General features: G+C 37.8%; 1 protein-coding gene across 2 annotated transcripts in view; it reads left to right on the top strand.

Moving 5' to 3' along the window:
• cntn4 (contactin 4) overlaps positions 1–26,256 on the top strand; it is a 229,651-nt gene that overhangs the window by 182,539 nt on the left and 20,856 nt on the right. For both annotated transcript variants that reach the window (XM_079841184.1, XM_079841185.1), the window contains exons 12-13: positions 11,610–11,737; positions 25,640–25,815. In XM_079841184.1, the coding sequence (XP_079697310.1) occupies positions 11,610–11,737; positions 25,640–25,815 (304 nt within the window). The remainder of the gene's footprint in view (positions 1–11,609; positions 11,738–25,639; positions 25,816–26,256) is intronic.

Raw genomic sequence — 26,256 nt, 5'->3', positions numbered from 1 at the left:
ATAAGGCCTACATTATAAATGCACCGATGCCACATTAACAGTAAGTCAGACCAGATAGATGCTGTAATTCGTAAAAGTTTGACACGGTTATGTGAGTGTCAGATGCGGCGGTAATGAATGTTATGTCTTAAGAACCATTGACTCGTATACACTAAAAAAAATCAATATCAATTACCTGGCTATTGGAAAAGTGTCAGAAGACAACCTTTCCATGTCCCATTTTTTCCCTCTCCTTTTTTCCCTTGACCAACAAGTGATTGCTCTGTTGTTCTAGTGATAACGGCGAAACTCATTGGAAGGGTCTTTTTTTTCCTTGTGGCAGTAATTGCCGGCTAACCTTGAGGTTGAGGAGTCGAAAGCAAAGGTACGCTCATCAAGGTGGCTTCCCGTAAACAGATCTCTTGACAGAGCGTGATCTGAAATGACCTGTTTCTGCCTCCCTCGGTTTATTTATCCAACTGACAAGGTCGTCAGTTTATCAAACGCGCTTCCTAGTAGAAGGCCTACTGAGATATGGACACATGATCCATCTCAGTAACGCCAGGAGCTCTCTCACACCCCTCTTTAGGGTATTAGCCCTCAACATAGCTCAGCTCTTCACGTTTGGGTCAAAACTTGTGCCCCGTTTGGAGGATAGAACGACCTATCTGGTCCTTCTGTAGATGCTGCTTCGCCCTGCTACATAACCCTCCCTCTGGGTCCTCGGTAAATGTTTTTAAAAACATCACTGATGGAACATAACCTCCAGGTAGGTCAGAGTTAGTGCAAGAGAGTTGCAACCCGCTTAAATGCGCTGTCCTGGGTCATATCTGGGAGCTCGTACAAATATGCAACATTTTTTATGAGCTTTTGCCTTTAAACTTGAGCTCCATTCACACTGTTAGCGATTCAAATGGTGCAGGTTGTCGAGTCTCTACTGTTGGTCACTATTCAGCTGTGCCTCGCTGATAGTCGGCGCATCACACTGCTGCTTGTTTACATGAGTTTAACTCTTCTGAATTTTTTATTTGGAATGCCACTGTTCACTTTCACTCATGTTGCTGCCAATTGAAAAATTAATGACTTAAGTCTCTTTGTCTGCAAATCGCTATCAGTATGAAAGCTTCTTTACTGGAAACTCAAGAGAGATGAAGAAAACAGCAGGTGGGAGAAGGAAGCAATGGGATCAGGACTTAAAAGGATAGTTCACCCAAAAATGCTTGGTTACAAACAGAGCAAAGAAATTTATAAAGGTTTGGAACAACTTGAGGGTGAGTAAATGATGACAGAATTTAATTTTTTGAGGCTACTATCCCTTTAAGACAAACCAGACTTTATTGTTTTATACTTAAGGGACATGAAGAAAAATATGAGATGGGAGATAAAAATTATTTCGCAATGCCTTTGCATTCTCACGCAAATGTTTTACGTTCCCCTAAGAAAACGCAAAACGTTTCTCAGGAACGCAAACACTTTACGAATGAACGCAAAGTGTCTCAAGGGAACGCAAACTCTTAACGAATGAACGCAAAGTTTCTCAAGGGAACGCAAACACTTTACGAATGAACGCAATGTTTCTCAAGGGAACGCAAACTCTTAACGAATGAACGCAAAGTTTCTCAAGGGAACGCAAACACTTTACGAATGAACGCAAAGTGTCTCAAGGGAACGCAAACACATTTTACGAATGAACGCAATGTTTCTCAAGGGAACGCAAACTCTTAACGAATGAACGCAAAGTTTCTCAAGGGAACGCAAACACTTTACGAATGGACGCAAAGTTTTTAAAGGGAACGCAAACACTTTACGAATGAACGCAAAGTTTCTCAAGGGAATGCAAACACTTTACGAATGAACGCAAAGTTTCTCAAGGGAACGCAAACACTTTACGAATGAACGCAAAGTTTCTCAGGGGAATGCAAACACTTTACGAATGAATGCAAAGTTTCTCAGGGCAATGCAAACACTACGAATGAACGTAAAGTTTCTCAAGGGAACACAAACACTTTACGAATGAACGTAAAGTTTCTCAGGGGAATGCAAACACTTTACGAATGAATGCAAAGTTTCTCAGGGCAATGCAAACACTACGAATGAACGTAAAGTTTCTCAAGGGAACGCAAACACTTTACGAATGAATGCAAAGTTTCTGAAGGGAACGCAAACACTTTACAAATGAACGCAAATTTTCTCAGGGAATGCAAACACTGAATTAATGCAAAGTTTCTCAGGGCAATGCAAACACTACGAATGAACGGAAAGTTTCTCAAGGGAACGCAAACACTTTACGAATGAATGCAAAGTTTCTGAAGGGAATGCAAACACTATGAATTAATGCAAAGTTTCTCAGGGGGAACGCAAACACTACGAATGAACGGAAAGTTTCTCAGGGAATGCAAACACTATGAATTAATGCAAAGTTTCTCAGGGCAATGCAAACACTACGAATGAACGGAAAGTTTCTCAAGGGAACGCAAACACTTTACGAATGAATGCAAAGTTTCTGAAGGGAATGCAAACACTATGAATTAATGCAAAGTTTCTCAGGGGGAACGCAAACACTACGAATGAACGGAAAGTTTCTCAGGGGAATGCAAACACTGCGAGCGAACGTAAAGTTTCTCAGGGGAACGCAAACACTTTACAAATGAACTGAAATTTTCTCAGGGGAACGCAAACACTGCGAGCGAACAAAATGTTTCTCAGGGGAAGGCAAACATTTTGCGAGCAAACGCAAAGTTTCTCGGGAATGCAAAAATTTTGTGAGCGTAATGTTTCTCAGGGGAACGCAAATATTTTGCGAGCGAGCGCAATGTTTCTCAGGGGAACACAAATACTATGCGAGCGAACGAACGTAATGTTTCTCAGGGGAACACAAACACTATGCGAGCGAACGTAATGTTTCTCAGGGGAACACAAACATTTTGCGAGTGAACGTAATGTTCCCTTTCAGTCGGTCAGTTCCGACGTACGTCTCCGTTCCCTCCTTCAGGGAACGAGGGTTACATACGTAACCCGAGATGTTTCTCAGGGGAACGCAAACATTTTACGAGCAAACGCAATGTTTCTCAGGGGAATGCAAGCGATTTGCGAGCGAACACAAAGTTTCTCAGGGAATGCAAACACTTTGCGAGTGAACGTAACGTTTCTCAGGGGAACGCAAACATTTAGCAAAGGAACACAAAGTTTCTCTGGGAAACGCATTGCAAACACCTTACGTATGAACGCAAAGTTTCTCTGGGGAATGCAAATATTTTGCAATCGAACTTAATTTTTCTCAGGGGAACGCAAACACTATGCGAGCGAACGTAATGTTTCTCAGGGGAATGCAAACACTTTGTAATCGTACGTAATGTTTCTCAGGGGAACGCAAACACTATGTAAGCGAACGTATTGTTTCTCAGGAGAATACAAACATTTTGTGAATGTAATGTTTATAGATAGATAGATAGATAGATAGATAGATAGATAGATAGATAGATAGATAGATAGATAGATAGATAGATAGATAGATAGATAGATAGATAGATAGATAGATAGATAGATAGATAGATAGATAGATAGATAGATAGATAGATAGATAGATAGATAGATAGATAGATAGATAGATAGATAGATAGATAGATAGATAGATAGATAGATAGATAGATAGATAGATAGATAGATCGATTGCTACTTAGAGTACTTTATTACTGATTATTACTGATGGAATCATAGTCATGAATTCCTCAGTGTTGTTGAAGGTGACGTGGTAAATTAAATATTATTTGTAACAAAAAAAATTATTACATCCCTTTTGGAATTGCACGTCTTAAAACTACAAACATTTTTATTTCACCTTGCACCACTGTTCTATTTGACTTAAGCTTTAAGTGGATGAAATTCTGAAGAGCGAGTTTAAGAGCTTGTTGAAGTTTATTAAGTGATGTGCTCAGATTGAAAATGCCTCAGCAAAGTCAACAGAATTTTTATTATTCCACTCGTGCTTCCATTTCAGGAGCAAATGTTTTGAAATGAAAAAGAATATACTAACAGATATTAAGGTCATGTTCCTCCACTCATTACAAGATTTTCAGAATTATGCCTTTTGTCCCATTCTTACATTCACCAAAAAATAAATAAATACATAAAAAGGGACACAGGAGAGGTGCATTAACCAATTCATCAGTGGTTTATGGCTGACTTTTTGCCAGACAACAGCCAGAAGAGGCATCAAGAATTTAGCACACACTATCCAGTTTATGATTTCCAGAGGAAAGCTTCCACAGGGTGAATCTTATTAATGCCCTCCTATCTGTCTTCCCCTGCAAAATATAAAAGCACATAATAGCTGGCTTTTGCCTCTGTGGCATAGTCGTCTTTGTACCAACTCCACACTTCTGGGGAGATTTGAAAATTCCCTGCACATTGTGCCTCTCTTTAAGCTGCTCAGCAGCGCTGTGTCATACAGGCTTGTATCCTGGTAGGAGATTTACAGCTGTCCTTATTAGCTGTTACGAACGGGAGATGAGCAGACCGGCACTCAGGTTCATCTCGCTGTTGAATTATTGATAGATCATCGTCCGCTCAGACTGGATGGAGGGACTGGTATGCCTGTCCAAGAATAGATGTGCTCTCTGAGTATGTTCAAGACCACAGACTGCCTCACCAACCTTAGAGGAGTCTCCTCTGTTTGAATCCATCAATGTCAGAGTGAGACCGTGAGGTTTGCTTACTCTGCTGAAAGGTCAGCATATGAATTTTCACGCTGGTTTATACTGGTTTGTGGATTAGCAAAGCCAAATGTTGCTGGATAAACTAGTTAAAAAGCCTTCTGGAAACACCAGCATTCCATAATAATGACCAGCCAGAGGAAAATTGTATTGCTCAGCAGACTCAAAGAAGTTTTAAGGTATGCGTCATTTAGGTATCGACTTTTCTTTAAATGTTTCGTCTAAATGTCCATAGGAGAAACAAGATTGGACACACATTTCATAGAATAAAAATGTATGTGAATAGCAAAGTTCATATTTGATCTTTTGATGAGAAATGTTTGAGTTCATTTTGAGATCTCTCTTTTGATTGCAGTTATCCTGGCAAACCTAAGCACAATTTGAGATATTTTTGAGCGCATGGTCTGAAGCAGGTGAACTTAGGGCGTGTCTGAATCCACTTTTGCTAGTTTAATGACGGAAAAAAACGGTCTTCGTGTCAAGGCGCAAAAGGATTGTACCTAGTCTCTTAACTTAAGGAGTTAATTTTTGGGTTAGTTCACCCAAAAATAAAAATTATGTAATTAATTACTCACCCTCATGTCGTTCGACACCCGTAAGACCTCCGTTCATATTCGGAACACAAATGAAGATATTTTTGTTGAAAGCTGATGGCTTAGAAAGGCTTCAGACAGGCCTCCATTGGCATTCAGTACATTTACACTCACAAGACCCATATAAGGCACTTAAAACGTCGTTACAAAGTCCATCTCACCACAGTGACTCTATAATAATTTTACAATGCGACGACAATAGTTTTTGTGCGCAAAAAAAATCAAAATAACACCTTTATCCAACTTGTTCTTGTCTTCCGTGTGCGCCTCCACGACGCATTCGCGAGAATATGACGTAGATCCGGCGTTTGGACACATAACCCAGAAGCGATTTGTTTACAAGCAGAGGAAGACGCGCGTATCTAAGCTGTTGAATTCTACATTGATCGTGCTTTAGGTCTCGGCGTAGTTCTCAAAATGGGGTTAAAGTGTGCATTTCATGGATTCCCGAACCCCGGCGCTACGTCATATTCTCGTGCATGCGTCGTGGAGGCACACACGGAAGACAAGAAGAGGTTGAATAAAGTCGTTATTTAGATTTTTTTTGCGCACAAAAACTATTGTCGTCGCATCAAAAATTATTGTAGAGTCACTGTGGTGAGATGGACTTTGTAACGACATTTTAAGTGCCTTTTATGGGTCTTGGGAGTGTAAATGTACTGAATGCCAATGGAGGCCTATCTGAAGCCTTTCTCAGCCATCAGCTTTCAACAAAAATATCTTCATTTGTGTTCCGAATATGAACGGAGGTCTTACGGGTGTCGAACGACATGAGGGTGAGTAATTAATGACAGAATTTTCATTTTTGGGTGAACTAACCCTTTAATGAGTCATGACACACCTGCAAACTTGTTGCTTTTTGGCGACAATATCCGTTTTCTTGGTCAATTGGGTCATTTACGTGAATCGCGTAGAACCTGAGAGTTTTAGTTTTTTTTTGGGGGGGGGGGGGGGGGGGGGCTCGGTGCATGCGTGTTTCCGGGTCGGCTTGTTTTAAGCGCGGAACACACTTCAATCCGAGTTCCCACACGAACATATTAAGTATTCAGTCCATTTCATCACAAAATTCAAACGATAAATGCCGTTTTGACGCTCTATGTGGTGTGACTGATCACTGATCACTGTTCAAGCGCGCGTGAACGTGATCATCTGTGAAGGCGATCGATCATCTCTTACTAAAGAATAAACATGAATGACATCTGAAGGTATGCTGAGGATACATTACAACTTACTGTCATGTATATATGTGGTGTAATCACTCAGTCAGTGTTTCAACAGTGGAAAGACGTCAATAACTGCTTGTAAACTAAACGTCATGTAACGTTAGCCTCACATTTACCTCAGGCAGTCATTCAGTGTCCACAGAATTTTATTCACTAGAGAAATCAACTCTTTCACTAAATATATGCAAGCCGTTATATTCATTATATTCTACTTAACCTGTTAGTGATGTCTTGATTATTTCATGCATGTTAAATAAACCTGTCATGAAAATGACGGACACTGTGTATAAATTATTATATTTCAATAACGAATTGGAGAAAAAACTATTTTATAATTAGATTTAGAAGTTAATGCAAAATTAACCTTATGTGAAGTTTACATGTTTGCGTACTATGTTATTTGTGTGTTGATTATTATACCTAAAAATAAAAAGCAACTGAATTTAGGCTAATAGTTTGGGCTCTGTTGTTAACCTTTAATATTAATGTGTAAGTAAGGGCTCCCTATATAGTTTACAGCATTATCTTCAATAAACTTTTAGATATAATTTAATTCATTCAAGGACAGACACTTTTTTTCTTCTTCAGTAAACCACTGATAAATATAAAAAGTACCGAACCGTCAGTTTTGTGTACCGTTACACCCCTACTGTCAGTCTTTAATTTTTTGTGTCATGCGTCACAACACTTACTTGAGTTCCAGGCGTTTCCGTGTTGTAAATAAAATCATTTTTAAAATATTAAATGTGTCATTCTCTTTGTCACGTTCAGAAATGTGTCATTTGCATATTAAATTTGCATATTGCATATTGAGTTTTTTTGCTCTGATTTTCACCCCTTCACTGTTGAGTCCTTTTTTTCTGCTTTCTGGCTGATTTGTAGATTGTATGCAAAAAAAAACTCTGTATTTTCATATTTTTGCCAATTTCCCATTCATTTCCTATGGGGGTAATTTTTGACCCGAAGGTCCTGAGTGTGACTATTTTTTTTACGACCACTTAGACTTTTCAAATCCTGTCCCCAATTTTTTTGGGTGTTCATATACCAAGTACCAATTAAGTCACCAAGCTTCGGATCATTCTGATGAAGCTACGATTTTTATTTTTGACCCGAAGTACCCTAGAGGGTTAATATCTATAACACTTTATTGTGATGTTCCCCCAACAGACTGTCACTTATACTGACTATAAGTAACTTTGCAACTACATGTCAACTTATTCTACTAACCCAAGCCCTAACACCTAAACCTAACTTAACAGTCTACAAATACTCTAATGAGAGTTAGTTGACATGTAGTTGCAAAGTTCCTTATAGTTTGTAGAATGTCTAAATTGGACCACTGAAATAAAGTCTAATTGTATTTTCTTGTGCTAAAATTCTGAGAAATATGAGACTTTCTCCTGGAATTGCTGTCTAGGAGAAACAATTGAGATGTTGTGTTTCATTGCTTGGTGGCCTCACTTTATATTCTGACACCAGAATCTGAAATCCATGCACATCCTCTGTATGTCAAAGTATCTTTCCCTCCTGAAAGAACTGTCTAAAGGTGGGAAGAGACAGGGAGAGTAGTAATATAGGGAGATGGGAAAACAAATGTATACCGTAACTCGTGAAACATCACCAACAGCTGGAGAGCCGCACAAAAGCAGGTCATTCCTTGATCTAGATAAGACAATGTGCTGGCCTATTTGTTGGTAGTCTCTGGAGGTAGGGTGCATAATGGAGGAGTGAGGAAGAAATGGAAAGAAGGAGAGAAAAAATCACCACTATCACTGATAAACTGTATTTTACCTGCTTTGTTGTGACCTGCAATTGTGAGACCTTCCTGTCTGTGAATATATATGGCATTCAAAATATTTTGGTAACTCTTTATTTTAGGGTTCAATTCTCACTATTAACTAGTTGCTAATTAGCATGCATATTACTATAATATTGGCTGTTTATTAGTAATATTAATGCTTTATTCTGCATATTCTACATCTCTCAATCCTAGCCAATACCTAAACTTAAACGGTTCAAAAACTACCTTACTAACAATTAATAAGCAGTAAATTAGGAGTTTAATGAGACAAAAGTCATATTTAGTAGTGAATGTGTTCCCATACTAAAGTGTTACCAAGATTTTTTAAAAATAAATTAAAACTTTTATTCCACAAGGATGCAATAACTTGATCAAAAATGACAATAAAGACATTTATAATTTTACATAATGTTCTTTTGAATTTTGAATAAATTCTGTTCTTTTGAATTTTGAATAAATTCTGTTCTTTTGAATTTTCTATAATATTTTTGTGGAAATATCATGATTTCCACAAAAATATTAAGCAGCACAATTGTTTTCAACATTAATAAGTATTGTTTCTTGAGTTCCATATCAGCATATTTCTGATTTCTAAAGGATCATGTTACACTGAAGACTAGGGATGGGTATCAAGAACCGGTTCCATTTTAGAATCGGTGCCCAGAACCTCAGATTTGATAAGAAACGCGCATTTCAATTCCGCTTATCGGTTACTGTGTTTTAACCATTTTAGTGTATAAAAGCATTGCAGACACACACGTGCGCACAGAACGGCTTCTCATAGTGAATGAATAGTGCGTGATAATGAACTGAGTTCTCTTCCTCGTCTTTTTGCACAGAACGTGAATGGACAAATACACACAAAAATGTCAAAATACTCTCGTAAGCACAGTCGGTTATATCGGTGTAGGCAGATTTTCTTGATGCCGTCTCTATGATAACGTTAATCAAACAAAAAAAGGCGAGAAATTTCACTTGCTGTTCTAGACAGAATAACTTTTGAACTATATTTGTAATGTATAGCCTATATTTTATCTATAAAGTGCAGTGTTATTTTACATTTGATTACAGTTTCTGTACCTGGAAATGTTTATTTCAATCCTATCTTTGTTCAGTTGTATTTATTTGTGCAATTGCTCATTTGTTTATTTGTTCTTTTTTTAATTACTGAGTGTTTACTTGTCTTTAATAATGCTTGAAATTTATATTAGGCTTTTTTTTTCTATGGTATTTTTAAACCACAAGCAAAAGGGGCTTGCCTGTTGATTTGTGTTCATGGTATTCAGCTACACTGAAATGTTTTGCAATAATAGCCTAATAATAAATGTGAATGATATCTAAGTTTTTTTTTTTTTTAATCTTATTGGAATCTAAATTAGGAATAGATAAGAATCGGAATCAATAAGTAGAATCGGAATCGTTAAAATTCAAACGATACCCAGCCCTACTGAAGACTGGAGTAATGATGCTGGAAATTCACAGGAATAAATTACATTTTTAAATATATTAAGATAGAAAAAGTTATATTAAATTGTAATAATATTTCACAATATTATTTGACTGTATTTTGAGCATAAAAACTTCTTTTAAAATCATGAAAAAAAATCTTACAGACTGAAATTTTGAGTAGTACATTCAGCGAATTTCATTCATAAAAATATATGAATGAGTAGAATGTTTCACCATACGAAGTTCTCAAATTACTCCAATAATAAATGACAGTACTTCAGGATTGCTGGTAAATTTTCCACTAAGGTAAAATATGTGTGGCAGACGCTGAAGGCTTTCCACTAGACTGTTGGAACACGGCTGCAGGGATTTTCTCTGGCACTGAGGTCAAGCACTGATGTTCCAATTCATCCCAAAGGTGTTCAGTCGACTTCATGTCTGGGCTTTGCGCAGGCTAGTCAAGTTCTTCACACTCAGTAAACACATTTTACTAGTGCCAATCTCTGACAGTCAGTGCCACATGGAAATTCACTCACCATTATACTGAAAATGCTTGTCTAAGAAGATTGCATGGGTGTGTTTTTGATTTTAAGCTCTTGTTGGTAATGGATGAAGCTGAAATTGCCTAAAATATGTGTTTGTACCTTTTATGCATGTGTACAGAAAACATATCTCGCCATTGTGTGTTTAAGACCATTGTGTCTTTCTTTTACATCGCGTTCACCAAATTATCATTGCATTTGACACACTTCAGCTGTATTAATTAGAAATATATTATTTATTGGAGTCCTCCTAGAGTCATTAATGAGATCTACAGTTTGTGGAAATGATTTATTTATATTCAATGTTTTGTCCACACCAATTAAACATCTCTTCCCCCAAGCTATCACAGCTTTTCAAAATAGTACCATCTATAATATGGCAGCATGTTGTTTTTTCCCCCTTTTTTTTGTCTTTCTGCAAAACTTCCTTATGGCTCACTCCTTGAGCATCGTGGCTAGAATAATTAGAATGGTATCATGAATTAATGAAGCACTCCCTATTTTTCTCCTTCATCCTCAAGGTCTCCACACCCTGCGTTTTATCTTTGAGGATGTGTTTTTAAGACCCTTTTATGTGTGTGTGTGTGTGTGTGTGTGTGTGTGTGTGTGTGTGTGTGTGTGTGTGTGTGTGTGTGTGTGTGTGTGTGTGTGTGTGTGTGTGTGTGTGTGTGTGTGTGTGTGTGTGTGTGTGTGTGTGTGTGTGTGTGTGTGTGTGTGTGTGTGTGTGTGTGTGTGTGTGTGTGTGTGTGTGTGTGTGTGTATGTATGCACTCGTATTTGAATGTTTTAACTGATTTTTCCATTGACCTACATGAAAACGAGTGTTAAAATTTACCACGGTTTGATTCTAGTTCAAGGATCAATATTTGAGTATAAATGGCTAATCTAAGATTACCTGGCATCATTGTAAACTTGTCCAAATACTCCTTCCAACGGTTTTCTTTCTGAGAAAAAACTAAATGTTAGCACCACTCTTATTCCTCTTAAAAACATGTTGACAGCAGTTTGTTGAAGGTGGGGTTTGAGATCTGACAAAACAAAAGATTCATAGCGATGTACAAAGGCTGAAAAACCTTCAAAACTGTCCCGAAATTGCACTCTTTTTCCTGAAATGGTCTCTGTAAGAATGTCTAGATCGTCTTGCATCACACACTTAAAATCTCTCCAGAAGTCTCAAGTCTTAAATAGCTGCAAAACCTGTCGTTGTACTTTTACCCTGTCAAAAAAATAAATTGCTTTTGTTGATTGCTGGCTTGAAGTCACAGAAGCACTCTGAAGTAATATTATCATATGTGTATGTTTGCCTTGCAGAATTGTTATATTGGAGAGTGGAAGCCTTCGGATATCCAATGCCACCAAATCAGACGCCGGCACGTACACGTGTGTCGCCCGTAACCAGTTTGGCGAAGCCAGCAGCTCAGGGAACCTGCTTGTTAAAGGTATTTGCCTGAATTCAGTTATTTTGGAGTCTTTGGGGATAATATAGCCTCTTCTGACATATATATTTAATGAATTATTCGGCTTTATAAACGTTTAAAAATAAAGGTTCCACAAGGGTGTTTTCACAGCGATGCTTTAAGGGGCTTTCACACCTGACAGAATATAGGAACTTGCCACCAGGGTGGTCCTTCAAGAACTAAATTTTCCCCTAGGGCCATTTTCTTGGAGTCATTTGCCAATAGGAACTCTGAGGTGAAGCAAGCAGTCACTTGCATCCTGTTGCTCTGGTTGTTGTGTTGGGACTTTTATTTTGATGGCGCTGAGAACGCCAGCCTGAGCACACAACACTCCCATTCATTTGTTTACGATCTGTTTAACAGTCCTTTATTTAATACAAAATTATTAGCTAGAAACAAAGAAAGTAAACAGTTCTCAAAAAAGTATTAGTGTTTGTCGCATGGGCATCACTAAGCCCTTTTTAGGGGGGCTTCAGCCCAAACTTCTGCCCAGCCCCCATAAAAAGTTTGTGATTAACCTTTATAACCTGTGAGACTGGCGGGAGGCTTCGGCTTCGTCCCGTCTTTTAATCAACGTGTTCTTCTATCTGCAGCGGCGCTGAGCAAAGCGCACGTCAGAAGCAGAGGTGTGTGCGTTGATCTGAGCCTCATTGGTCTGTCACCGCTCGTCAATGTCAAAATATTTGAGAAAACCAATCAAATCAGTGTAGGTGGGCTTTATGTAAGAACAGAATCTACTGAGGCTGAGCACGAATTTTAGCAGCACGACTCGACATCAAATGCGAGATATGTACTGTAAGTAGCTAAACTAAACATTTCATATTTGACAGCTGCTTCTTTAAGTCAGAAATGTTAAACAAATGACAAAAATATTCAGGCAAATTAATAAACTTTTGTCTAATTTCGCCATTTTGAACTGAAATAGGCCTATGTAATGTAATTTATAATATAATTAACAAACAAGAAATATTAACAAAGCTGTTTTCTTTAGATTAGGCATACGATTAATAGTAATGAATGTGTGCATATTGTAAATTAATATAATTCCATTTGTAGCATTCAGTAAATAAAAAAGTCAGCTTTTTTCAGCCTGTAATGGGCATAAGATTAGTAATGAATGTGTGCATATTGTGAATTAATTTAATACATTTAGTTACCTAGCTTTCCTGGTAGCCTTCAGTATATTAACACGTCTATGAAAATGATTAATAAAACATATAAATATCAGTTAAACATATGTTTTACTGTCTTCACTGATGAAAATGGAAAAACTTAATCAGTCATATCTGCCCTCTGACATCATTTTCAAGCTATTGTTATCTCATTTTTTTGGTGTTCAGAACATCCTAAAATGCACATATGTAGATCATGGAAATCAAAATGTTCTCGGGGGAGCAAGTCCCCGAACCCCCCTAACTACCTCACATTTGGGATCTCAGTGATTATAAACCTGCCTATATTGTATGATTAAGGGATGTACAATATGGTCATGCAGAATAAGGCATTAATATTCACTTTATGAGTAATAATAAACAGCCAATATCCTAATATGCATACTAATAAGCTACTAGTTAATAGTGAGAATTGGACCCTAAACTAAAGTGTTACCTTTTTTTTTTTCATACCCTCACTGGGGGCTGAGCCCCCCTAAAATAAAAATCGTAGAATCGCCCCTGGTTTGTCGTGTGACCACTTTGGATTTCTTCCTTAGGGAACCTGAGGTGGAGTTAATTTAGTCCCCCCAAAAGGCGTTCCTATAGTTAAAATCATTCCCAGTTTCTGCGGTGTGAACAAGCCGAAAAGCGAGTACTTCCGCTAATAGTTATAGGAACTATAAAAACGTTCTTCTGATGCGAAAGCCCCTATAGGAGATACATTTTTGGTTCCTCAAAGAACCTTTCAGTGAACAGTGCAACTAACCGTTTAAAGGTTTAAAAAGTGTAAAGAACATTTTAATAATCTAAAGAACCTTTTTCCACTGTAAGAACCTTTGTACAATGGAAACGTTCCATGGATGTTAAAGGTTCTTTATGGAACCATTAATGCCAATAAAGAACCTCTATTTTTAACTGTGTACAGGACATTACAGTCCCATTACAACGTCTTTTCCGTATGCTTATCTGTATTATGTCTAATTAGAATATACCTTCCAAAGCTATCTGATCTTAGCCAAGTGGAATCCTTTTATTTCCTAATGAGATGAAGAAGTGTAGTGTCAGAATACCAGCATGGGGAACCCAGAGGGACCCCGATCACACTTGTGTTGAGTCACTGGAGCAGTGAGTTATTATGCTGTATTAAATATGAATGAGAGGTGGGTGTGCGGTGCCGAGCATGTTCACTTAGGAGTGTTCTAATGCTGGGGGGATTTTCAGGATGTAAGCAAAACTCAGTGGAGGTCTCCATACCCTCTGCAACGTGTGTGTTTTACCTCCCTAATCACTCTCTGTTCCTTCCTCTTTCTCTTGAGAAATATTTGGGGAGATTAGTTTTCTAAACAGCATGTAAGTTATGATTAATAACACGAGGTGCCTCTGATTTAATGTGCAGATCAGTTGGAATTGGGATCTTTTTATGTTTTTATCAAGATGGGCAAGGTCGTGCAGTTCAGATTTTTATTGAGAATGCTTTTGAAAATCCACTTCGAATTGGAATTTAGGTTACAAACTCGATGAATGAAAGGAAAGGATTCAATTGAATTGAAATTCAAAAACAAATACAAAAGTTCTGACAAATACAGGACTGCGATTTTTAAATCTTGGCTTGACAAATCCTTCAAAGGGCGAATTCTTCATTTCTGAATTTTGCTAAACCCTCAACATGGGAGTGTGTTCTGTCCAGATGTGGGTGTTTACAGAAGGTATACCCATTGAAACCAACTGAAATAAATCACATGTGTGATTAATTATAACATTATGCATTAAGGTAATGAATCAAGGCTGTATTGAGCAGTCTGAATTCTCCTTTTTGATTTAATTCTCTTTTTAAATTAGATGGGATGCCAGCAGTACTTGAACCACCAACTGTTATTTGACCAAAAAGTTGGCAAAAAATCATAATGAAGGTGAACCGGGCAGCACGACTTCAAATTTAGCTTTAGTTACAGTATTTGGCGAAGGTCAAAATGAATGAGGAGAAGCACTGTGAAAAAATAACATACCAAAATCACAGACATTCCTATCTAATCAGGATTAGATTTCTCAGAGGTCGCCCGAGGTAGTGGAGGAACACTGGGTAATTTGTTCTGAGGGATAAAATCACACTGTAAAACACAATTTTATCTAAACTCCTTAAGTCTGTCTTAATTGGGCTTTTCTTTCATATTCATAGCTTTTTATATTCATACATATCGTATCGCACCATTTTGGCCACCACCCCACAACCCACTAGTATTGTGGCAGATCATACACAACATGGTTTTAAATATTTTAGCTTTCACTTCCGACTTGATGAAAGAAACCCATCTTTAACCAGCCTTTATCAGCACAGCTACCGAAAGCGCTTGGTTTCCAACCAGTCTTTTAAATAGGTGTCCTCAACAAACATTCAGGAGCCTCATTTTAACGTAATCCTGCAAAAAGCAAAACTCCATGTTTATAAAAAATCTCTGTATTTATCGCCTCACTCAAGTTCTTTTAGAAGGGAATAATTTCTCAAACTGCAGGGTTTCTTGTGCCTTAAGTGTGAAGTTTTTGTCTACTTCATTAACCTTTGTCAGGCATTGAAACCCTAAATCATTGCATGTCAAGGGGAGATCCATCAAAAACTCAATAAATATTGAGTCCCCTTCATTTTATATTCGTATGTATTATGTTATCAACTTATTGACATGATGCAGGGGGAACGTGGTGTGAGTGAATGGTATTTATAGATAGATGGACTGGGGCAGAGAACTTTAAACACGATTGATAGATAGATGCAATGAGGCTGGGCACTTTTCACTTGCCAAAGATGTCAAAAGAAGTGATACGCCACTATGTCAACGTCCATTTTCTTTCCATTAGTATGTCAGATGGGTGTACACATGCTGCATCAGCAAAGAACATCCATAAATATACCATACAGTCAAAATTACTGTAGACAACTTTAGAGCAAAGATAAACCCTTGTGTTCTGCAAAAAAACACAATCACAGTATGCGTAAATGGTTCGTAATAATTCGTAAAATTTATAAATGCCTTTATATTTATTTTAAGCTTGTTTACCTGCTTGAACATTTAAGCTACTTCATTCCATTCTGTCATGGAAAAAAATAAAAGTCATTGAAGGTAATAACATATTAAGAAGTCATGGAAATGTGTATAGTGATTTTTTTTTGCTCAAATATTTTCTATAGATATTGTTTTTCACTGAAAAATATTGTTTTTCATAAAAAAAATCTGTTATTTCAGTTCCAGCTTTTTTTAAAAGAGGTTTTGCATTTAAAATGCTGTACATATATTGATGTCGTACGAATAAGTATCTGCCCAAACAAAAAGCATGTGTACGTTTGAACACCTGTGAATACTAATGAGATCGCATAGTCCACACTTAGCGTGTTTGTTCTTGTTTTAAAGTTTAATGCAGTTTCCTCCCCTCAAAAAAAGCAGTCCGACATCAAAACAAATCTGTCGTGACTGAGCGTGTTGTCATGTTTACTTAAAGGTTCAATCCATTTTTGTTTCCGTCTGCACACCGTCTTCTCTGAGGTCTTCAGATAGCAGCTCAACAGCTCTCTAATAAAGCACCTTGAAGGTAGTTCTCCTTTTAGTGGTTGCTATAGTGACCGCTTTGATTGTTTCATTTGCCCTTTTTTAAGATGCAAATGCAAATGTCTTTTGCATGAGTCATATCATTATTCGTTAACATGGCTGATTCCTCTATATTTAGAGATGATCCATAAAGCTGCCTGGTGTAAATGATGTCCATAGGGGAGAACAGTGAACACTGTCTGTCTGTATCTGCATCATGTTGATGAAAAGCTTGCATGGATGTTTAATGTAGTTTAAGTTGCAATGACTTAAACATCCAAGTTTATTGTACTTTGTACTGCAACTTTTTTTACAGCAAAGTAACGTACGTTAACTAATCAGATTACTTGTTTCAAATAACGAGTAAAGTAACGCATTGCTTTTAAATTTACAGCAAAATATCTGACTTACCTTTCAAACGATGTAATTTTTCGGCGCAAGAGGTCGCTTATTCAAAACAAAGGCATAGCTTGATGGCGCCTTGATTTCACGGAGCTTTTATTATGCGACAGAACGCTTCCGCTTCTTCCGCTGATGCGTATGTGAGGTAACGCAGCGCTGTTTTATCATATTAGATACATTATTTGAGTGTGCTGAAAGTTATGTTATAAGGCTACTCTGTACTTGTTGCACACTGCATAAGCACTAGGCATACTTGTGGTTAATCATGAAAACGAGATTTAAACAATAAGACTAACTGTGTTGAGCTGTAGAATAGGGGTGTGACGAGATCTCGTGCCATGAGATCTCGCGAGACTACCAACACTACGTTTACATTACGCCTCCACTCTAGTTTGGATTTTTTTAGAAATAAAAACAATTTTATTCAGGTGGATAACAGTCACTTCAATTCAGCTCATCCAACACGAGCGGTTCGAGCCATACATAGTGATCAGCACTGCACAGCACTGATCACGTGTCGAGAAGACGAGTGCTCGCATTGAGCGCGTGTTACGAGTGTGTGTTAATTACATGTTAATAGACTCCATGGCGGAGGATTCGTTGCGCAGCAGAAGCGTCAGACTTATATTTGAAAATGCACGTTCAGCACCACCAGTACTATTCCCAGAGTACACATGATCGCGAAATTCAAAGTGAATGTAAACGCAAGCACGCATTCAAATGCGATTCCAATACGTTACCGCTGTTTGAAAGCGGGTCCCTAAGGCATGCGAATATCTCCCAATATAAAAAACGATCTCGTTGTAACCATCTCTTAACTCTGTGTCATGCTTGAAGAAAAATGTGGTCTCTATTTGCACTTTGAATATTGAGTACTTTGATTATGGTATTATGGTTATTGTTTGCACTTAATATCTATGATCAGTTTGGGAAGGAGTTCAGTTTGGAGGTCAAAAGAAGCTCATGTGCAGGAGAGAAGCCAGTCAGTTGAGTTTTTGGCAAAACCCTTACAGTGCTTGAGTATTGCTGTATTTTACTGCATATGATAATTCATACTCAGAAAGTAGAACTGAAATGACATTCATTACAAGATGATGAGTTAAAACATTTCAAATGCACCTGCAAACTATTTTTCTAGTCATGTATTTCATCATTGAGGATTTCTTGAAAATACTATGTAAAAATCTCATCTGTTCGCCCATGGGCGTGCTGATCTTAAAACAAGGTGTGTTCAGGCGCATTGTTGCATCCTTTTTCCCATCGTTTAACTAGCAAAAGTGGATTCGGACACACCCTATGTGCACCATGCGCTCAGATTGTTAAAGTAGGGCCAAATATATTAAAGCGTCTTTGGTGTTTCCATGGTTTCTACACAGTAAAACAGGAAATCGAGGGTAACGCAAGTATGTCATCGATAGGTGACACACAGACATGGTCCGTGTCCTGGTTAAAACTTCTTATTTTTCTGGATTTAAACATTCTTGGAAAAAGTTGGGATAATGTAAGTACATAAGTCAACAAAATATATAACATTGTTCTAGTGGCTTTTGGATATTTTAATCCAAAAATCGTGCGCTGTGTGCTCTGTGTGCGCTGTGTGAACATGATGGTTATTATTGTAGTTCTAGACTTAGGGCCAGATTTACTAACAGCTTGCACCAGCGCAAACCCTCTTTTCGGCGTTAAAAACTACTGTCAGGATTTACTAAAGACACGCAGTGATAAATTAGCACTGAAAAGGCATGGACAGGGTTATTTTTGCACATGCATTTGTAGGAGTTTCCCTTTCAGACTAAATTTATGGGAGGAGAGTACTTAAATCATCTTGCACTGCTCTTGGTAGATTGCGTTGGTCATTATGGAAATGATCCGGCTGCGTCTGTGTTCTTTAATTTGCACATAGTCAGTAGATCACGAGCAGATCCACTCCCATCGGCACTTTTATGGAATTGTGCTCTCACGCTAATTTGCCCTGTTTAGTAAATCAGGCCCTATATGTGAACATACATTTACTCATCTCTCTTGCACAGATTCAGTATTCTTCAAAATGAATAAAAACAGTGAAATGCAAACTCAGAATATTACACAAACTTGCAATAATTAAATGTTAAATAATACAAATATACTTTATGTATTTAATCTCACTTTATTAAGGTGAGATCCTTGCCGCTGACCTTTGATGATCCAATTCATCCATCCTAATAAGCAAAGATGACTTTAGATAAACAGCACAAACAGCGAGTTTCTTATTTGCATTGCTGAAGTAGGAATGAACTTTCTTCTCTTCTCACTTCTCTCCCTTCTCTTCTTTTCACTTTTGGTGTGAAAAGGCCTTTACATTTGCCAAGAATAGAACTTATTATTTTGTTATTAAAAAAGCAAGCCCAGCCCAGATTCCATAGTAACCAAGTACACAATTAGTTAGTTACCTATTTATTAGTTACCGAATGAGTATCGCAATATTGTAATGCAATACTTTTAAAAGCAACTTTCCCAAAATACACCGTGGTACAAAAATGCATATATTGTCTATAATAAATCAATGCAGACAAATCGTTTGTTACTTGTAAAACTAGTTAGTTGTAAAATCTTAATATTTCTGTGTTCCCATAGGCCTGTTAATAATTTAGAAATGCATTACTTGCATTATAGATGATATATATATATATATATATATATATATATATATATATATATATATATATATATATATATATATATATATATATATATATATATATATATATATATATATATATATATATATATATATATATATATATATATATATATATATATATATATATATATATATATGCGGTCAGAGAAGCTTAGACAGAGAGAGAGATGGATGAGTATCTTACAAGTCTTTTATGTTGAGTCTCCGCCCCATGCTTTCATCGAAAGACCGCTTCTCTTCACCAGTGCGAGTGTTGTACAGTCACGCAGTTTTTCACTTTCTAACACTGACATATTTAATTAATCAAGAGTGGAATCCTTTAATCTGGAGATATTTAATTTAAGAATGAAACTCCACAGATCATTTCACACCGTAAAGGTTGAAAAGCAGGCTCATGATTATTATTATCCGTCTCTAAAAACAGAATTATTTCTTGAAAGGATGTTTTATTTCTCATTTGCAGGACTTGGATTTCACACTAAAGCAATAACTGCTCTTTCATCTCAAACGGAAGTCAAAAAAAGAGTCTAACGGGACGGTGATTGGCCCTCAGCCTGCCTCATTACTTCGAGTCACCGTCTGCCCTGTGCGTGCTGTTTGTTCGTCGCATCATCTCGCACCTTTTATTCCATTATTTCTCTTCATTAACACAATCCTCAAACATGTCCGCTCTGTCATTATTGATGACATTTATCCAGACACTTTGTAATGCGTCTGAGGATGGGGAGCGGCCCATTAAATTGGTTATCAATCAGCCTGCGGAGAAGGATGCATCTTTTTTCTATCTGGATGAATTGCACGATTATCTTCAGATTTATATTTCAGAGAGAGTGTCACGGGCGTCTATTTGACACCCACCCTGAGCGCTTACTCTCGATTGCGTCGCTGCATCCTTGCTGACGTACAAATGTTCTCCTATATGATCTAGCACCTAACTGTCACTATCAATAAGGCACTGGGACTAAGGCAGGGACATTTACATCTGCAATTTAATTTAGGAGTGGAAACCTGGTTTGCCTGTGTACATCAGCGTCTGCCGCAGCCCTTATGGGAGATGACAGTGGTTTATTTAAATTGACTGCGGTGATATGAGGGCTGAAAAATACCTGTCACATTAGATTCCCACTGGATAAGTTGCATGTAAACCCTCCCAGCAAACAGCGCTTGGAAACCGAGCATTGTGTCAGCCCTGCTGATGTCCCAATCATCAGAACGCTGAGAGGATATTACCTAGATTAATTAGTCTTAATTAGAAATTAGTTTTGCTGGACAGAGATTAACTGAGGATCAAATCGTGTGTTTGGATGTTGGACAATGATATCAGAGTCGGTGAGAGATCATTCTCATAATGAGTTTCCTCACTGTCGCATGCGACGTACGCAATTGTCCCATCGGCAACATGCTGATTATGGTTGCGGTGCACGCATTGAAATAATAATAAATAATATAATAGGATAAAAGACTTGTTGAATTTATTTACTTGTGCTGCTACTACTGCTGTTTTCATAATTACAAAATAAGTCATCATTTTAAATATTTAGCTTTCGATGGTTTCATTTGCTGTGCTGTTACACATTTGACAATTAAACTTTCATTTTGACTAAAGTTATTTTCATTAAACGCTTTTATGATTTGATGGAATTTTATACCCAAGGCTCTTCTGAAAAAGGACCAAAGCTATCACAGATTGCGCACATATCCAAGAGGCTCTATTTCAATTATTACTTTGTGATGTTTTCGACCCGTGTTGTCTGAGTACGAGCTTCAAAAAAGGGGGATTGCAAGATCCGCAAGGTTATCGCGGAGGGTGGAAACTCAATTGGAAGAGGTTGCAGTGGTCACGCTTTTTGTCAGCTTTCTTTTGGTGCGATTTTGCAGAGGTATTGGAGAGAAGATAAGGAGCCTTGGTCATTTTTTCTAAACTGCTTTTGGAGTGTGCATGAGGAGGGGGGGAAAAGACATGGAGAATGGGGGCAGACATATAACAGATTTTAGTATGGTATAGATTTTTTGGTTGGTCAAGAATCTTAAGAATCAAGAACACTTATATTTTTTGTAGGCGCCATGGTAATCATGCGAATGATCCCGTTCCCTCCATTTCTCTCCATTGTTCTCTATAAATAAAAAATAAAAATGCGTATCTCTGTTACACTGTAAACACAAGTTGGGTTTCTTTACAATTTAGAAGTTAATTCATATACATTACTATGGACAGTCAATTGTCTCTCCAGCTATATAGTCTGGGTTTGGTCCTATTTTGTGTCTTTTGAGTTTTGTTATTCCTTCTGTGGAACATAATATTTTAATGGCAGCTTAGAGTTTTTCATAAAACACAGTGAATGAATGGAAAACATTTCCTTTTAGTTGTTTTATCTAGTTTTACTCGACGTCAGTGCTGCATGACAATGTTTTGACAAAGTTTTGAGTTTGCTTCAGTTCATTTTTTATTGCAGATGAAGTTAAACATACTTCCTACTTCAAAATTGTTTAATATAATGTATTCCTAATTACGAATTTGACAGTCTAAACTGTCTGTATTTCAGTATGTTGACGTTCCTGTTATGTTATGCTGTTGGGTTTTTGCAATTACATTAATATTGATGGTACATTATTAGTATTATTATATATTGTAGTATTTTGTCATAGTTTTATATAATATAGTATATGTAATTAATTGTCGTGAGCTTTTTGTACACATTATAGGTGTGACGTACATACAAAAAAGTCACAGGTGTTTTTTGCTAATAGTTTGACCTTGTTTGAGTTTGATTTTTTGACGCTAGCCTGGGCAGGGGCCTGTCGCACAGATCTGCACATTGGCTTTGCTCAATTGCTTTCGTGCCAGATCATTGTGAGCCTCCCAGAACACTTGACCCGTATGAGACTGCAATATTCAAGTAGAAAGACAGAAGAATAACGTGTCGTCTGGCTCTACGATGCTTCCACAGACCATTTAACCATGTTTCGGTCATTGTGTATAGTGTTTTTCTTTCTGTCACTATGAAGCAGGTTGTTAGCTATAAGGATGGAGCTGCATTCATTCAAAAGCGTGAACACACTTTTGAGGTCATTGATGTTTCTCTTAAAAGCTCCTGCAGGAAAGTGATGGGATCTGTTTGAAAGCTTCCACGGATTGCCACTGTTAACGTATAGGGTCTCGTCTTCTCTTGACAGCTTTAATGACAGACAGTAACAGTAACAAGGTATTATGCGAGAAGGATATCACTCAGATTCCGCCGACGAGAGCTTGAGGGCGTCAGATCTTTGAAACGAGGTTATCTATGCAATCTGTCAGAAATGATGATGGAGCGGGGTAATAAGAGGCATTTTCTCCAGTTCTACAACCCCGACAGTAAGACAGCATTGTCAGCTTTGCCTTGAATAAATTCTCAGGTTTCACTTCAGAGATTTTTTTGCTACCGTTCAGGGCAAATTTGCAGATCAGCGCAACCACACATTCCCCCTACACCCTCATTGAGGCGCATTTCATTCATTACAACTACAATAGGAGGTATTAATAACTTCTCGTTGACTTGCAATGGTAATTTTTCACCTGTTCAGTTTAGTCTGATGCTTGTTTAAGTATAGACCATAGAGGAATCCGCCTTGTTTTGAGACCCCAAGCCACTTCCGTGGCGGAGAACAAAGGGAGCTGTGGGACACCCGTCTACTATGAGAGACGGCAAACAATAACACGAGAACGTTACACGGAGAACAGGATGAAAGTGGCGAAGGTATCGGGGATGGGGGGAAAAAAAGGTACATTATTCCACCAATCCTCCAACAAGTGCTGTTCCTACAGGAGAAGAGCAAGTAACATGCTCTCTTCTGGGCTTCAAGGCGCTGCTGTTGAATTCTGAATTAAATTGCCAGGCTAAGAGCTGACAGTAGAATACCAGGCAGTGCCGTATTGTCATCCCATTGTGTGAATCTGACAGACAGTCGGAGAGGGATCTCATCCAAACAATAAAAGAAGCGAGCCTCATCCGACGGCCCCTCATTGTGTTCCGCACAAAACCCATAGCAATGCACCTGTTAGCTTTGCCTTTCCAGTTTGATATCAGTCGAGATGGGAAAGGTTGTTTCATGTGTCGGAGACCTGTAATTCCAGAATCGAATCCTCGCACATAGATTGGAGCTTGTGCCGGCTGCTTTCTGCATAAATTTGCACTCGGCTGGGGTATCGTTCACAGTGCTTAATTTAGTCTGATGGACGTTTCAGCAGAACACACACAGCGCCCTCATGAGGCGCAAAAGCGATCAGCAGCAGATTTTTGCTCTCTTGCACCTGTTCTACACAAGGCTGCACTCTGAAAGTGGAGGGGCAGGCATGCTTGTCGTGTTCCCTAGTGAAATGGCACCAGTCTCTGCGCGAACTGAACTGACTTCGAGCTCGGCGCCGGCCCTGCCGGGACTGGTGGCGTGTTATCTGTTTTTCAGAGTAGTGCATTCTGGGAGAGCAGATGGGACTTTAGGGGCTTAGCCGAGATCAGACAGTGACACATGGTGGAGCTCAGGCATCGTTCATGGGTTATTCACCTCTCCGTCCACCCTAGATATTGCCCTGTTAGTTGTTAATTGTCTGTCATGGAGCTCTGAGCTCTGGACTCTGAATCTTATTTTGACATTTGACATTTGAGCAATGTCAAGAAAAAAAGTTTATTTGAAATAATTGCTGATTAATTGAATTAATCATAATGAGCATTTCTTTGAAAATCTGCCACATTAAGATAATTGTGAGCAGTTGAGTAAATAATCAAATATACTCTCAGGGAAAGCAAGAACTGACTGTAAACAAAAAATGTGTACCTTGAATGCAATGTAAGTCGCTTTGGATAAAAGCGTCTGCCAAATGCATAAATTTACTCTACCGGTTTGGGGTCGGAATGAATTTTAAATCCGTTTGAAAGAAGTCTCTAATGTTCACCAAGGCTGCATTTATTTGATCAAAAATGCAGTAAAACAGCAATTTAAATGAACTTTACTGTTGTAAAATGCAATTTATTCCTGTGACAGCAAAGCTGAATTTTCAGCATCATTACTCCAGTCTTCAGTGTCACGTGATCCTTCAGAAAACATTCTAATATGCTGATTTGCTCAATTAACATTTATTATCATTATCAATGCTGAAAACACTTGTGCTGCTTAATATTTGTTTTTGGACACATACTTTTTTTCAGGATTCTTTCAGGAGCATTAACCCTCCCATTATCTTTGGGGTCAATTTGACCCCATTCAATGTTTAACGTCTGTAAAAACACGATTTACATCATTTTTTTGCTTTAGATTGAATGAATTTTCCTAATTTAATGGGGACAACTCTGTAAACATGAAATTAACATGATGATATTTTTCCAATGTCCTGTACACATTGTAGCATCTGTGTTCTTTTGGGTCAACTTGACCCCAAGCTCTTTTAGCTGTATAAAACATAAGAAATATCAAAATTTTACACCCATTTGTTAAGGTTGTTTTATTGAGGTCACTATAACATGCTATAATTTTATATATTCAATGTAACATTCAAACAACTTCCCTCTTATTTAGGGCTCTAATCTAATCTAACCAAACCATACCTGTAGTATTGCGAGAACCACTAGTAGTTCACATTATTATGGTCCTGCCCCCCCACGTGAATGACAGGATAGCCATAGTGCTGCTAATGTCATCAAAATGGTTCCAGGGCCCACCAGATATGCTGTCAGACATAAATGACCTGAGACATAAACCTTTGTAAAAAAAAAAAAAAAAAAAAAATCATATTCTGGAGGTTTAAATTGCTGGGGTCAAATTGACCCCAGTGGGTAACAAATGTTACTAGATTTGAGGGTAACAGGAGGGTTCATTTGAAATAGAACCCTTTTGTAACATTATTAATGTCTTTACTGTCACTTTTGACCAATTGAATGCATCCTTGCTGAATAAAAGCATCAATTTCTTAAAGAAAATAATCTTATGACCCTAAACTTACATTACAAGACATTACAAAAAGAGAATTTAATGCTTGTTTTATTTCCATAATGGTACTTTTTGAAACTTATTTAGGTGTAACCATTAATATATTGTTTTCCAGAGCCAACGATCATTACAACCACTCCCAACACGCTGGACGTGACCGTCGGCGAGAGCATCATTCTTCCCTGCCAGGTGTCCTACGACTCCTCACTGGAGCTCAAGTTCACATGGTTCTTCAACGAGCAGCTCATCCACTTCGGCAGCCACGGAGGATACTTTGAAAAAGTTGGCGGAGTAAGAACAAAATGATTACAAATGCCCTATTCAGTGGTTTATTTATTTATATCACAGCCAAAAGTTTCTGATAATACTCGGATTACCAAGTTAAAGTGTGTAGTTTTTGGCTGGCCATTATGCCAGCCACCATGAGGAGTGACCAACCTTATGTAGAATAAAATAGAATGAGAAATCGAAATTCTCAATTTTGTTTCGTGCCACTATAACCTTTAATAAACATCACATCATATATTAATATTAATTTGTTATTGATAAAAACTGAATATCAGGTTTGCCTTCTCAAAAAAAAAAAAGATATTAGCTCTGCTCCAAAGCTATATGAGCTGCATTGCTGTCTGCTGCTACCTTCAAAGTCATATATATTAAAATATAGCATATATATTAATCATAAATCACATCAGTCACAAAACAGCATAAGCATGCTGCCTACTTTTTAGA

The sequence above is a fragment of the Gobio gobio genome (assembly GCF_949357685.1).
Source record: "Gobio gobio genome assembly, chromosome: 17".
NCBI lineage: Eukaryota > Metazoa > Chordata > Actinopteri > Cypriniformes > Gobionidae > Gobio > Gobio gobio.
Note: the sequence above shows the minus strand (reverse complement) of the source record. Positions and strands in the feature narration are given on the sequence as shown.